This window comes from Tupaia chinensis, unplaced genomic scaffold (assembly GCF_000334495.1).
Source record: "Tupaia chinensis unplaced genomic scaffold, TupChi_1.0 Scaffold000320_1, whole genome shotgun sequence".
NCBI lineage: Eukaryota > Metazoa > Chordata > Mammalia > Scandentia > Tupaiidae > Tupaia > Tupaia belangeri.
Window position 1 is genome coordinate 1,061,567 of NW_006159813.1, and position 15,988 is coordinate 1,077,554.

General features: G+C 48.2%; 1 protein-coding gene across 1 annotated transcript in view; it reads right to left on the reverse strand.

Moving 5' to 3' along the window:
* WSCD2 (WSC domain sialate O sulfotransferase 2) overlaps positions 1-15,988 on the reverse strand; it is a 130,962-nt gene that overhangs the window by 19,925 nt on the left and 95,049 nt on the right. The window contains exons 6-7 of the mRNA XM_006151511.2: positions 10,030-10,151; positions 6,972-7,137 (exon numbers count right to left, since the gene is read on the reverse strand). Coding sequence (XP_006151573.1) covers positions 6,972-7,137; positions 10,030-10,151 — 288 coding nt within the window. The remainder of the gene's footprint in view (positions 1-6,971; positions 7,138-10,029; positions 10,152-15,988) is intronic.

A 15,988-nucleotide genomic window follows, 5' to 3' on the forward strand; every position in this document is an offset into this window, starting at 1 on the left:
TCCTTCCTTGCTCCCGGGCTCCCTGAGCTAGCATGGGAGTAGACTACAGCCATCTCGTTCCCGTTGCTCATCCCAGTTTGAATGTAAACACTTATTTGTGCAGTTAGTTCTTTCGTCAGAAACACCACCCAGAAACAACGTCGCCCATTGCTGATTCCTTGGGACTTTTCTTAATATCTGGCATAGATGAAGTACTTACTAAATGTTTCTTAGATGGATGGGTAAATGGGTAAGTGGGTAGATGGGTGAGTGGGCGGATGGATGAGTGTTTGCACGGGTGAGTAGGCGAATGAGTGGTTGGACGGATCTACTTTGTAGGGCTCTTGTAAGGATTAAATCAAAGAAAGCACATAATTTGTTAGTACTAATGTGCCCCCCAAAGGCTACTTGTTGTTTTTCTTCAGTGCTCAATTCCTCCATCTGTAAAGTGGGTTGGGGGGGTGGTTAGTACCATCTGAAATTCTTCTTTCTTTGGGTTTTCAGAGAGCTCAGGATGCCCCTACATCAGTTAGTAGGAAATACGTGCCCGGTCCCTCTCATTGCAACCCCTGCCCGCCTCAGAAAGCACAAGCGTTTCTTTCGGTCCTACGGCTGTGAGAGAAGCCGAAGGAAGGCCCAGGTAAGGGGGCTTTGGAATACAATGGGGTGAGGAGAGGACCCCAGATCCAGGCCTGTGTCCCGGGTCTCGGTCTTGCCTTCTTCCCTCTGGGTAGGTGATCTAATGCTTACGTACCATTGCAGGGAAGGCGGCAATCCTTTGCCTTCCTCGCTCCCTGGTTCCTGACCTTCTACTCCATGTTTAGGGAAGTGGGGTGTCCAGACCCCATTTCCTCGCTCCTCCCCAAGCTCCTTGTCCCATCTATTCCCCCATGGCATCACTCTCTCAACGGGCTCAGTCACCTTACCACCCCAACACGAACGAACAGCCCCATCATTTAGAAGAATCTCCCTCCAGTGACCCTAGGAAGTCTTGCAGTCAACCTCATGGATTTCTCTCAACAACCCTTCAAAGAAGATGAAGTGTGAAGTCCTAGATTTAAATTTCAGTGCTGAGCCCAGGTGGTTTCACAGTGCTAGTGCAGCTGGACTCAGAAAAGGCCTGGAAAAGGCCTAGGTTTGTGTCCCAGGGTCTCCCTGAGCACACGGGGTGCCCTTGGGTGTGTTCGTGATCCTGGCCCTCTGAGAGTGGGGAGAGACTGTGCTGCGAAGACCTTGCTAGGAATGCCTTTCTCTCATCTTCTTGCACATGGAAGAAATAAATCCTTTAAAAAAAAAATTCTAATTTTAGGGGCTAGCAGGTGGCATAGTGGTTAAGCCTCTGGGTTCCCACATGGCTGACCATGTTTTGAGTCCTGATTCTGAGGGCTTGGAAGTCACACTGGGCATGTGTGTGCATGCCCAAAATCCCTAGAGGAGAATGAAGGAGAAGGGACTGCAGTATGGCTGCCCCCCTGGGGGGTAATTTCTCACTTTCCGTTTCCCTGTCTCTCTGTAGGAGCACATACACGCTATGGCAAAAACAAAAACAACAACAAAAATTGCAATTTTGCTACTTATTTACTAGATGACTTAAAAAAAAATGACTTATCTGAACCCTGCACTCTTTGGGGCTATTGGAACTATTAAGCAGTAATTGTGGCTCAAGGGTTGTGAGGAGGGTTCAATCCAAGAATGAATACAGTGTTAGCGTCGGCCCTGCACCTCGTAAGCACCAATCAGTTGTAGCTCTTAGTATGGTTGCTGCTGTCCCAGATCTCGTCTCCAGCCATGTTTAGTCTGTCTGCTCTGAGGAGAACAGATTTAGGAGAAAATAAACCAAAGAACATCTGTGTCAAAGCCAAGGAGACATCTGGGAATGGTTTTCACAGTAGCATACTCCAAAAGAAGCCCAGAGAGAGGGCTTTCTAGAGTATGAGTGCTTTGCATTTTGATATGGATATGAATCCCCCAGTTGTCATTAACTAGTACACTTAAAAGTTGTGCATTTCATGCTATACAAATGCTACTTTAACAGAGAAGAGAATGTAAGTTCTCCACTGGAAAAAAAAATTTTTAACGTTTGCTGTATAAAAATAAAAATTAAGGGCCCAGGAGATGGCATGGTAGTTAAGGCACTGGATTCCCACATGGGTGACTGCAATGCGAGACCTGGACCCAGCTTGACGATCATGCTGGGTCTGGAGGAGAATGCAGGAGAAGGGATTAGCGATCCTAAGAAGCATGGCCATCCTTCCTCGGGTGTGATTTCTCACTTTCCCTCTCACTTTCTCTCTGTCTCTCTCTCCAGCAAGCACCCATGCCCTATGGCAAAAATACATAAATACATAAATAAAATAAAAAATTAAAAGACAAAATATGAAAACAAACAAAAATAAATATTGTTCCTATAAAAATGAAATGTGGTTTCAAAAAGTAGTAAGAATGATGAATTGTAATTAATGATAAGAATACTGAAATACATTTACAACTTACTTCAAAAATGCATGAAGGGACCAGCAGTTAGCCTAACGGCTATGTCGCTGGACTCCCACATAGTCGACCACGGTTTGCGTCCTGGACCCGGTGGCTTAAAACTCATGCCGGGCACGTGTGCGTGCGTGCCCAAGATCCCAAGAGGAGAATGGAGAAGGGATTGCGGAGTGACCATCCCCCCGGGTGGTGATTTCTCACTTTCTGTCTCTCTGTCTCTCTCTATCTGTCTGGCGAGCGCACGTGCTCTATAGCAAAAACCTCTCAAAAAAAGAAAAACACATGAAAAATAAGAAAGACTGTGGAATGAGGAAATAGACGAATTATAAATATAGACAAAAGTTAACCAATGTCGTATCTATGGAAGGAGTATATGGTGTTCACTGTGTGATTCTTTTGACTTTTCTGGAGGTTTGACTTTTTTTCATCATAAAATGAATGGATGGGGGGATTCTGGCTCCTTAATTTCATCTGAAGATAGAATATTCTCCATTCGAATACTGGGTAAAGACTGTTGTTTTCAGCACTAGAAAGAAAGTTTATTTGGCTCATAAACCTCATAAATCAAAGCAGATGCTGCAGGCACTATTAAATACAGCTCTGGAATCAGAGAGACCTGGGTTTCCACTCTAGACTGTCAGGGCCTCGCTGTGTGACACGGAATAATGCTCTTCACCTCTCTGAGCCTCAATTTCCTTACCTATAAAACAGATCAATCAACCTTACAGGATTAAATAGGATAATAAGTGAGACACTTTCACGTACGTTGAGAAGCTGTATTAAGAGTGCAACTGGGACTCAAATTGCCTGGGTTTGAATCCCAACTCTGCCCTGTCATTGTTGTGTGACTCTAACCAAGTTGCTCAACCCCTCTGCACCGAGTTACCTCATTTATAAATTGGTAATAGTTGAACTGTTGGGAAGATTAGATGAACTAAGCCAGGTAAAGGGCTTAGATTGTGCTTGGCACACAGTGGGTGTTCTTTAATGATTTAATGCCCATTAGGAACATCAGGGCTTAGCACACAGTAGGTGCTCAATAAATGGTGACCCTGGCGTGCTAGGCTCCTGGCAGCCTGGTGCATCACGTGGCACTCAAACCTTCCCAGTGTGTAGGGAGTGCGTGCAAGGGTGACATGGAAAAACTGAAGAGCAGTGATGGCCTGGGGGCAGGGCACTGGGAGCTGAGCAACGCATCAATTAGGGGCTCTTTATCTGCTGCTGAAAAGGCTCTGGCATCTGTTCTGGCCACATCAAAGCCATTGCTGGTCACAGAGTAATTAATCTGTGTACGATTCCCCTCCAGGCTGAGGGAACACAGTTTTGCACAGACAAACCAACACTTCCCTGAAAGCTAACAAACACTCGTCCTTCCCCACTGGTGTGTAAACAGAGCCAAGGGCTGCGCTTGCTCAGTAGGCTCTTAGCAGCACTTTAGCTGCCATGGAAACAGCCATGCAATAGCTACCGCTGTACCCCATCAGGCCAAATGGGGACGGGCTATGGGTGGGGCTGCTGCTGGCTCTGACAGCATCTTTGTGCAAGTCAGAAAAAGGCACCCACCCCTCCCTCTGGGCACATGCACAGTCCTCTGGGGTATGTGGAGTGACAGAGTGAGCATGGGCTGGTTTTCAGGCACCACTTTCCCTGTCGGCCACACCTGTGCAGGGCCCATCCACACATGGTGGCCTAATTACTAGGAGAAGAGGAGAAGGAGGTCTAGTCTAAAGGTGTGTCGTTGGCTCTCTAGGCTTCAAAAGGTGTGGAGAGCACGCTGTGGGCAGAGGTGTCTGGCAGGGGCTTTGGAGTCAGAGACCTGAAGGCAAATTTCACTGGTAGGTGTGTAATCATCGCAGTTCCCCAACACCTCTGTCTTCGTTCTCTCGTCTGTAAAGTAGGGAGGATGCTGCCCTGACCACTGGCCTCCTGCAGACTTCTCATCACTGAGATGAGTCTGGCAAAAGAACTGGTGCACGTGGTAAGTATATTCAGATATTGGAGCAATCCTTCAGGGACTCCTCTAGGCTGAGTGTCTTGACAAGGGATGTCTCCTGACCCCCACCCAAGTGTCATCCACCATGATACCTTGGTCAGGAGAAAAAGTTTTCACCAAGAAATTTTATAGGGGTCAGTAGGTGATGTGGTGGTTGGGGTGCTAAGCTCCCACATGGCTAACCACAGTTCAAGTCTCAGGCCTGGTGGCTGGCTTTTTCACTTTTCCTCTCTTTTTCTTTCTCTCTCTCTGGTGACTACATGTGCCCTATGGCAAATTTTAAAAAATAACAATAATGAAGTTAAATAAAGAATTCTTAAAATAGAGACATTTTATAAATGGCATGACTTCAGACAAGTCCCTTAATTGTTCTAAGTCTCAATTTCCCTTCTTGTAAAGTGGTCACAATGACTTTTCCCACCCTCTAGGGAAGCTGAGGGGATTCAGTAAGAAAACACTGAGTATGGCACAGCACAGGACCTCAAGAAACCCTAAGTACTATTGCTTCATCACCATCACCACCACCAGTATTACCATCATCACCATCACCACCAGTATTACCATCATCACCATCACCACCAGTACTACCATTCTCACCATCACCACCAGCAGCATTACCCATCACCATCACCACCACCAGTATTGTCATCATCACCATCACCACCACCATTAGTATTACCATCATCACCATCACCACCAGTACTACCATTCTCACCATCACCACCAGCAGCATTACCCATCACCATCACCACCACCAGTATTGTCATCATCACCATCACCACCACCATTATCAGCATTACCATCATCACCATCACCACCATCAGCATTACCATCATCACCATCACCACCATAGTCAGTGAATTAGTGATTTGGAAGACCAGATGGAGGAATTTACTAGAAAGAAGAAGGAACAATCATAAAATTTGGAAATGTCAAGGGCAGGATTTGAAACTCATGGATTCCAAAATTCACCACCACCAGCATTACCAACACCATCACCACCATCAGCATTACCCTCATCACCGTCACCACCATCAGCATTACCATCATCACCATCCCCACCACCAGCATTACCATTATCCCCATCACCACCACCAGCATTCCCCATGACCATCACCCCCACCAGCATTACCATTATCCCCATCACCACCACCAGCATTCCCCATGACCATCACCCCCACCAGCATTACCATTATCCCCATCACCACCACCAGCATTCCCCATGACCATCACCCCCACCAGCATTACCATTATCCCCATCACCACCACCAGCATTCCCCATGACCATCACCCCCACCAGCATTACCATTATCCCCATCACCACCACCAGCATTCCCCATGACCATCACCCCCACCAGCATTACCATTATCCCCATCACCACCACCAGCATTCCCCATGACCATCACCCCCACCAGCATTACCATTATCCCCATCACCACCACCAGCATTCCCCATGACCATCACCCCCACCAGCATTACCATTATCCCCATCACCACCACCAGCATTCCCCATGACCATCACCCCCACCAGCATTACCATTATCCCCATCACCACCACCAGCATTCCCCATGACCATCACCCCCACCAGCATTACCATTATCCCCATCACCACCACCAGCATTCCCCATGACCATCACCCCCACCAGCATTACCATTATCCCCATCACCACCACCAGCATTCCCCATGACCATCACCCCCACCAGCATTACCATTATCACCATCACCACCACTAGCATTACCATCAACACCATCCATCACCACCAGCAGCATGATTAGCACCACCATTGTCATTACCATCACCACCATAATCACCATCACTATCATTGGCAGTATCACTATCGTCAGTTACCATTCTCAACATCACCATAAACAGCAGCAGCACCACTATCACTATCATCAGAATCAGCATCACCATCATCACCACCATTACCATCATCATCATCACCATCATCATCTGATAGTCCCAAGAGACAGAAGAGGAGATAAAGTTTAAGTGTGGGTTTCACTCGCAAACAAAGAATAGAAGTGAAGAAGATGAGCGAGACACTGAAAGATAAGGAGAGAGAGAAGGAAGAACATAGGATTTACAGAGTTCTAATGGAATTGGAAAAGATCAGGTCAACAATCTACAGCTTGATTTTGCATATGGAGAAACTGAGGCCCAGAAAGAGGAAATGCCTTATGCAGGATCACACAGTCTGTGCTGGAGCCAGTGGGAGACCTGGGTCTTTTTTTTTTTTTTTCCACTCACTATAAGAAATGAGCCACCAGGGGTCTTCAGTGCAGGGGATAGAGATGGGGTCGTCAGAACCCTCTGCAGGGCATCCCCTTTGTTACCTGTCTGGGAACGCTAAGTCTAGCTAAGTTCCCCAGCCTTGAATTCTGCACTCCAACCCACATGGTAACCTTCTCGTTGTGGGCTTTATAGAAGGGACTGCCCAGGGCACAGTTGGGAGCGAGGCCATCAGGAGAGCACTGGAGTCCGCTGCAGGGAGGCTTGGCTTACCTTGGACCTGTGTCTGGTACACAATGAAGTAGCTGGGAGTCCCGCAGCTCTCAAACTCCTCTGCGCTGCACTTCTGGGCACAGAGTTGTTCATCCTCTCTCTCGTGGAGGGGAAATAGAGTGGTGGGAAACCCACAGTGGCAGGCATGAGATGCCAGTGGGTACTCCTGCAGATGGAAAGGAAGAGAGTCCGGAAGTCTCTGCACAGCCCTGAACCTCAATCTCAAGGGTCCCAAACTTCCTCAGTGAACTGTGCTTTCATAATTGTGCCCCATCCATGTACCTCTATCCTATTATTTATTTCCTTTAAGTCACTTTACTTCCGAGAGGTAAATTTCAAAGTAAACTTTGTATCACTTCCATTAGTAGAACTTGTGGGGAAGGAGCACTTGTCCAGATGTAAATGCAAATCCTACAGAAACAAAGCAATGTAATTGAGGTCTACCTAGGTGTTCTTGCCTGCCAAGATGCTGAGCCTGGAGTTGGCTCCATTTTTTTTTCTTGTTTCCCTGCAAAAGAGAGATTAGCTGAGGGTAGACACTTCAGTGCTGAGAGGAAACTTTCTCCTGGCGGACTTGAAAGAGAACTGAAAACAAAATGTGTCTCTCACTGGCATGCAATATATGACAGTAAATGCCCCCCTTTGGTCTGGCAGTGACACGGAGCCCACGCTGTGGAAAAGCTCCCTGAATCTGTTCTTTTAAGCCAGAGGATACTGTGTACACCTACGTGTATCCACAGTTTTGCTGGGAGAGCTGCTTCTGATTGCTTTATTTGTTAGATCAAACAGCTAAGGGGAAGCGGGATGCACCTGACATTTGGAGTACTATCCTTGTCTGATGTGTTTCTTTTTTCGTTTTGTTTTGTTTTTGCTTTATGGCACATGTGGTTGCTGGAGAGAGACAGAGAAAAAGGGAAACTGAGAAATCATCTCCCGGGGGAATGGTCATGCTGCAATCCCTTCTCCTCCATTCTTCTCTTAGGATTTTGGGCACATATGCCCAGCGTGTTTTCAAGCCACCAGGTCTGGGACTCGAACTGGACAGTCACCCATGTGGGATCCAGCCTCCTTAACCTCCATACCACCTGATGGTCTATCTAATATGTTTCTAAACCAGATCCTCAGTCTTAGATTCTCCATGGTAGCTGGTCCAGAAATAATCTGGTAACAAACCAAGGCCTCACCTGTGAATGGAGCCAGCAAGCATTAGCAGGAGTTTGGTTTCTTTCTAACAGACAATAAATATGAAGGGCAGCTCCCAGCTGAAGAGCAGAGAGGGGATGCTGACATACAGGTAGGTAGGCTGGGCCATGAGTATGACAGTTTCTAATTAGTGACACATATTAGAGCCACCCCAGATTTCAGATCCACTGTCACTGGGCACCAGCAGCTCTGGATCCCTGCACACTCAATCCCCTCACTTTCTCCTCTTTGGCCTCTAAGGAGATCAGAGGAAACAGGTAGAGGGAGGTTTGCAGAGGGGCCACCCTGGACACCCTCCATCTCTTTTCCAGTCGTGTGTATAGTTTGACTCTGTTACCCTGGATTGTCCTGTGACCTCAGTGTCTCCTGTGATCTGTTGGTTCTTCCAGGGCCCTCAAGTGAGGAATGTTTACCTGGAAGCGATTCCCTGTAGGTGGGGGGATTCCTGCCTTGGGGAGAAGGTAAAACCAAATGGTAGCCAATCCTCCTTTAATCTCATGAACTCCACCATCAGCTTTCTAGGAGGCCTCTTAGGAGCAGAGCATGCACTCAGAACACGCTTGGCAACTTCAAGTAGTCTGGCTGCCCTGGAGTGGCCCTTGCACACCTCTCTGTGGGGTTTCCAGAGAAGCTCAGTAGCTCAGACGTTCAGAGCATGGGCTCGAAGTCAGTTCTAAATGTCAGCAGCAGCTCTGCCCCTTGCTCATGCTATGGGCTTGGGCAAGTGACTTCACCTATTTGAGACTTGGTCTTCTCATCTGTGAAATGGGAATGAAAATTTCAAACCCATGTGAGGGGTAAACTGTGTGGCCCCTGGTGCAGACGGTTGTACTGAGGAGGTTCTTGGCAAGCAGCAGGCTCCGTGATGCTGCAGCCTGTGTGTGTTCTGGAGAGACACCTCACGGGTGAGAAGCCCAGTGAAGGAAACACACAAGCAAGAGAGCTCAGAGCACGTGGGGGCATCAGGAGTCGTGGCAAGGTCTGAGCACCCAGGAGGGGTCACAGGCAGGCCCTCAGCAAACGCCAGCATCCTTGACAGTAGAGACCGCACCTTGCTGACATCACAACCCCAGCACTAAGCGTGGGGCTTGGCACCTAGTAGGTCTTCATTAACCATTTGCAGAGTGAATGAATGAAATACCTAATCACTTTTTTTTTGTGGTGGGGGCGGGATGGTCCTCCTCCGGACAATCATGTAACTATTAGGTGGTCGGGAAATTCATGATGTATTTTTCTACACAAAAATGCATCATGAGTTTTCCAGCGACCCAATAGCTCGTGATGAGAGAAGGCTAGCGCTCCTTGGACATGGCTGAGCGCTAGTTATGTGCCCAGCTCTGTGATGGGTCCTGGGGTGGGGGCACAAGCAAATGTACCTGGCCCAGCTCCTCTCCTAGTTCACAGTCTGACTAAGGAGGAAGGACAAACAGTCTTCAAGGATCGTAGTCTGAGAAAGGAACCCATCGATCATTCAACCCAACTGTTATGCAGGGCCCTGAGTGTGGGACAGCACCTCTGCCTGCCTCTACTCCCCAGTGATGGGGAGCTCTCTCCATCCCAAGGTGAGACTGTCCTTGCCGTTTCCTGGCGATCTGCTTACACATACAGGCGCATTTCACATGTCACCCTCATCCCTGTGCATCCCTCACTATTACCACTCACTTCGTCAGAGGGAGAGAAATCTACCCGGTGGCTGGGAGCCCATGAGATGGTCACAGCCCTGTCCCTCATCACAGATCACAGACAAGGACCTCATCCACCCCAACTGAGTAGTTGCTTTTCCAGCCAAGCATCCTGTTCCTTCACCTTCCCCTCTTCCAGCCTCCGAGTTCTTTAGGCAGGACTCTGTCCTCACCTTCTCTGTGCAGAGGTCCACGCACTTGTCCACGGACATGTTTGGCATGGCGACTGTCACGGGCAAGGCCAGGGAGAGGTTGTCAGGCCTACGGAAGCAGCCTCGGAATACTGCACTTCCATCTGTGGAGATAGAGGGAAAAAGAGCAGTCAGGTCTAGGAGTCAGATCTAGATAGGAGAACCACCTTCTGAAGGAAGCTCTTGTAAGCTGGAGCTCAGAGAAGGCAAGAATCTTGCCTAAGGGTACATGGTGAGCCAAAATGGAGACAGAAAGAGCAGCCACATTTTCTGTTCTTGAATAGATCTGTTCCTAGCCAATAAGCTCAATAATTTGAAAAGTGGCTCTTCGGCTCTGACATCTTTGTCAACAGCCCAGCTCATTGAGATGACGTTCTTCCTGAGCCATGTTATCCTCCTTATCGGCCAGCATTCCGATGCCTCACTTGTTCATTCTCAAGGGTGGCAACCCCTCATTCAGGGAAATGATGCATTCCAAGGAGGACATGGGTGATCCTCCTTGGAAATGGAAGGGAACAAAGGGCCCTGGGCTGTCCTGTCCCCCGTCATTAATACCAGGACACTCCTCTCTCTCCCATTGTCCTGGGCTTTAGGAGAAAAGTCCTGGGCCTCGGAAGTCTCTACCTTCCCAGCACTGAGCACCTGCAGGCGGCAAGGGGCTGGTATGTTGGAGGAACTCCCTCTAAAGTCACTTAATCCAGAAATATCTCACATGAGAGAAAATTTGCACAATAGAAAATCTGGAGATGATGACTCTCCATTTAATAGAAGTCACCTCTTAAGAAATATTGAGAGATGGAGGACCAGCAATTGGCGTAATGGCTATGTCATTGGACTCCCATGTAGCCGACTGAGGTTTGAGTCCTGAACCTGGTGGCTTAAACTCACACCATACACTGTGTGTACATGGCCAAGATCCTGAGAGGAGAAAGGAGGAGAAGGGATTGCAGCATGGCCAACCCCCCTGGGGGGTGATTTCTCAGTTTCTGTCTCTCTGTCTTTCTGGCAAGTCCACACACCCTATAGCAAAAACCTCTCAAAAAAAAAAAAAGAAAAGAAAACAAATATTCAGAGATGTTATCCTAGGCCAAGGTAACTGGAAGCAGAGCCTGAGACAAGTGTGTTATTAAAGGCATGTTCTCAGAGAGGGAAGGAGGGAAGCAGGTGGCAAGGACAGAGAAGGAGCTAAGCCAGGAGGTGACCTCAGCTGGGTCCCGCCCTTAGCCTGATGCCACAGAAAGCTCTAGAAGAACAATTGCACCACAGAGTTGGCACCACCTTAAGGAAAGAGGGCTGGCCTTGACCTTACATGTCCCCACCTCCAAGGTCAGTCCATTCTTGGCTGGACTGGGGCATCTCTTTCTCAGAAAGGCTGCTTGATCCTGTTGTTTCAAGGCTAATTTTCAGAGATGAGCGGATATAGGAGTCTTTATCACCAACAGTCACTGCAGTAAAGGGGATGGCAGGCGCCCACAGCAGACTAGTGCACAAAGACTTATCAGTGAGGACGTTCAATGCAGTATTGTTAGACTTAGCAAGTGAAAGGTTAGAAACAATCTAGGTGTCCAACGAGGAGGTGTTGGGCAAATGGAAGACAACTCAATGGAATTTTGTGCCCCATTGAAAGTAATACCATTAAAGGTTATTTCAGCCAGATGCCAATATGTTCAAGACATAATGTTAAATCAAAACAGAATATAAAGCTCCACATATTATAAAATATCCATTTTGTAAAAAAGAAAAAATATTACCCACTAATATAAATCTCTAGAGGGACATACACCAACATGTAAATAACCAGGGTCTCTCTTTCTCTTTTTTTTTTTTTTTTTGAGAGAGACTTTTGCTATAGGGTGCATGTGCTCACTAGAGAGACAGAGACAGACCGAGAGACAGAAAGCAAGAAATCAAATCACCCCCCCAGGGGAAATGACCAAGCCACAATCCTTTCTCCTCTATTCTCTCAGTGATTTTGGACACGCATGCACATGTGCCCGGCATGAGCCTCTGGGTCCGGGTCAACTGCATGGGAGTCCAGCAATGTAACTATTACGACATCTGCTGGTCCCAATAATCAGTGTCTCTTGATAATGGGTGTAATGGATAGAGGGAGGTTACCTGAAAAATCTAAGGACCCACCTTTTAGCAAAACATACTGAGGCTCATCTCATTGAACAAAATGTTAGCCCTTAAAAAAAGCAAAGCAGGTTGGCAGATAGTGTGGTGATTAGGGTGCTGGACTCACATGGCTGACCACTGTTGGAGTTCCAGACTTAACAGCTTGCTTTCTCACTTTCTCTTTCTGTCCCTCTCTGTTCAAATTAAAATAATAATAAATAATAGTACTAAATAAAATCAGGTAAAAGAATTCTTTTTTTAAGAAAAGCGAAACAAGTTGCAAAAATCTTATGCCTCTGTCTTTATCAGTATCTGGCTCTACCTCAAATGTAAAACCACTTTTGAACATACGCACATATTGATGTGTGGAGAAGATAGGGCATTATTTGCTGAGCTGAAGGGTGGGGGGAGTGTTTCTGAATGACCATTTTAAGTTTCAGCACCAAAGGCACCCTAGTGATGACTTCTACCACCTGGCACCTGGCAGCCTGGAGTCGTTCACTGTCATGGCAAATCGAGCCAACTCAGGGCATCCGGATTATGGCCAAATGGCTAATGTCCAGAGCATGCTGCAAGCTCGCAGGGCCCTCCACTGCAGTCTCAACCTTCCCTGGCTCTGGCTCCAGCCCAGCGAGAGAGGTGGCAACAGTGGCAGTTAGGAAGCTGCTGATGTGCTGAGTGGTTCCTGCAGGCCTCAGTTTCTCCACATATACGTGGGGAGTAAGGGTTAGACTATCCAGTGACCTTCATACCTGTCACCCAAGGAACATTTGGAAAAGTGTGGGGCCACCTTAGATTGGCCCAGGAGTTTGGGCCCTATTGGTACTTGGAGGACTGGGGCCAGAGATGTACACGGACAGCCTTCCAGCCCCACCAAGTGTCACCAGCACCCTGTGGAGAAACACTGGACAGTCTCCTATCCTGCAGTCTGGGGTGCTCAGAGAGAGGCCCCATAAGATCATCCAGAGAAAGACTTGATGAGGCTGCGGGACAAGGAAACGTCTCTGTGCAGAAGTGTGCATCTGGCTGAAGTGAGCCCAAAGTGGACTTTGGATTCCCCTGCTATGAGGGGTCACCCTTTCTGTTAGGGGTCACCCTTGCATCCTCTTGCAGATATGACCTTGAGTAATTAAAGGCAGTAGGGCATCACCCAGGGTCGCATGAGCCCTCCTCCCCCCGCTGGGTGCCCATGCGTCAGGCTCAGGCTGCTGACAGACATATTAGCATGCATCTCCAGATGGCTCTGACCCAGGACCCCCAAAGAGGCCTTGAAATCTGATATCATGCCAGAAGGTCATGGCACTTCCCTGAACCCATAGACTCAGGACAAGTCACCCTGGCTGAGGAAAGAAAGACTAGTGACTAGGAGACGTGAGTTCTAGTCCCCATGCTGTTCCTTCTGTTTGCAATTCAGCATCTCCACTCATGAAATGGCCAACTCTCCTCCACGCAGCACCCACCATCAGCTCCACCCTTTCTTTGACCTTGGGCAAATTTCCTCTTGTGTGAGAACCTTGATGTTCTCATCTCTAAAATGGGGCCATGCATTTTGAGTGGATCATTCAGACATCGACATGAATGAGCTTCGTGAGCTGCGTGTACTGGGAAGGGGCAGGTCAAGTTCTGCCTTCTTGCCAGCTGTCCTTAGATGGAATGGAAGAGAAATGGCATTTCTCCATGTGACTTCCTCCAGCTTGTCTGGACAGCAGGAGGCCAGACTGCAAGAGTGGGAAGCGAAAGGAAGATTGTGTAGGCCCAGCTCTGCTGAGATGGGTCTTCCTTTGACATTTAAGCATCTGTTAATGAGTCCCTGACTCTCCCAGCTTAGGAAGAAGGGCTATACTGAATGCCCTGAATATCAAATAAGGTTTTCAGAGGCCTTAAAGGGCCAGAGACCAACCAGAAGCTGCTGTCGTGCATTTCTGTTTGGTCAAGGTGTGTGCTGGGTTGCTGGTGGCAGTTTGGGAAGTTAGCTCCAGGAATGGTTCATCTCCTGGATGGAGGGTCTTCCTCTGGTCTGGCACATTCTGCTGTGGGGAAACCACATCACAGAGGGCTTCCTGATGACTGGTGGGAAAGTTGAAGAAAATGGTTTAGCTGGACTCTCAAGGATCTGGAGCAAGCTCTGGAGGCCCTCTTTCTGTAGATGGCTCTCCACTATGTCTTGGTGACCTGGGCACTGAGAATATGCATGGTGACCAAGACATTTAGCCTCCTCACCCCCCTCATTTTTTCCCTCTATTACATGGGCACCTGGTTCTCCCTTTCAATGAGTGAATCTTTCGTCTCTTATGTCTGAAACGAAAGGGAAGTGGCCGATAGAACTGACCTTCCTGGAGCTCTCCTGTGGATTTGCACAGCAAGGAGATGCTTTCCCGTTAGGGAAATGTCCAGCAGAAAGGTCACTGATAGACCTGGGTCAGACCTTAGCTGTCTGCCCCCGGGCAGGTGTGCTCACTTCACTGAGCCTCCGTTTTCCTCACCTGTAAATGAGCGTCAGCACATCTGCCCTGCACAGTCGGGGCAGGGGTTTATGTGATGGCAACTGTAACAGTGTCAGAGACCTAACGAGTAGCAGCCCATGTCCCTTCCTGTCCCTTCTCCATCATTCATCCACAACCTGTGAAGGGTGGCTAGGTCCTTTGGAGTGGATGTTGCCAGTGCCCCTCAAACACCTGCCCCTGGCGCTCACCATGCCGGTATAGACTGGTTATGACCATCGCCCTCTCCCTTGAGCCTGTGAGGAACCGACTGGACCTGCCAGGGCGTTACTCTCCCCACCTTCAGTCAATGGTGAGTGAGAGTTGGAGGAGAAAGACAGCAGCTTCCCGCCCCTCAGGTGAGGCACCTCTGAAACACATTCTACGCCACCTCCCAGAAATCCCCAGTGGGTTAAGCTTCAGTGGTCCTCAGTGGTGACTTGCTGTGGAAGAAGCCTGTGCTGTCTTCCCTCTCCTGCCAGTCTTACTCCTTACTCCCCTCCAGGTGCATTCTACATCACCTCCAAAGTCAACCAACACTCACACCCTGTGTCTGTGTCTAGAAAGCCTGACCTGAGGCATCTTAGATCATGAAGCATTAATTAAATTTTTTATATATATATAAATATATATATATGCACTTGCCAGAGATAGAGAGATAGAGAGAGAGAGAGAGAATGAGAAAATGCCCCATCCCCACCTCCCCAGGGCAGATGGCCACACTACAATCCCTTCTCTATTCTTCTCTCTGGATTTTGGGCATGCATGCACATGTGTTTGGTATGATTTTCAGGCTGTCAGGTCTGGGACTTGAACCATGCTGGGATCCAGCCATCTTAACCTCTACGCCATCTGCTGGCCCAGATCTTTGAGCATTTTTCATTCACAAGGAAAATCCTAGGCCACTGCCTTTTGAATTGGTGTAAATAGTACTCCCATGCATGGCACAGCCTGTGGCAATAGCAGCAACCCCGAGTGCCATTGTCCTAAAGACCAAGCCTTGCTAAATCCTAACGACGACAGTAATAGCAACGGCTGCTTACCGCATGTCATTAGCGCTGAGTGAGAGACTCATACTATATTTTCCTTAGTGTACAGATGACACTATTATTGTGTCATAGGCAGGGACACCGAGACTCAGTAAGATGTGGTCACTTTTCCAGGTCACACAGTCCACGGGAGGCAAAGTTGGGATTTGACCCCGCATCTTGTTTGACATTACATCCTCGTTTCCCACCTCTCCACTCTTCTGCAGGAGGCCTGTCCAATTCAAACATGATGGGGCTCCAGAGACCCTATGCCAATCGCCTGAATTTTCCAGGCAACCTTTCTGGCCCCTCAGC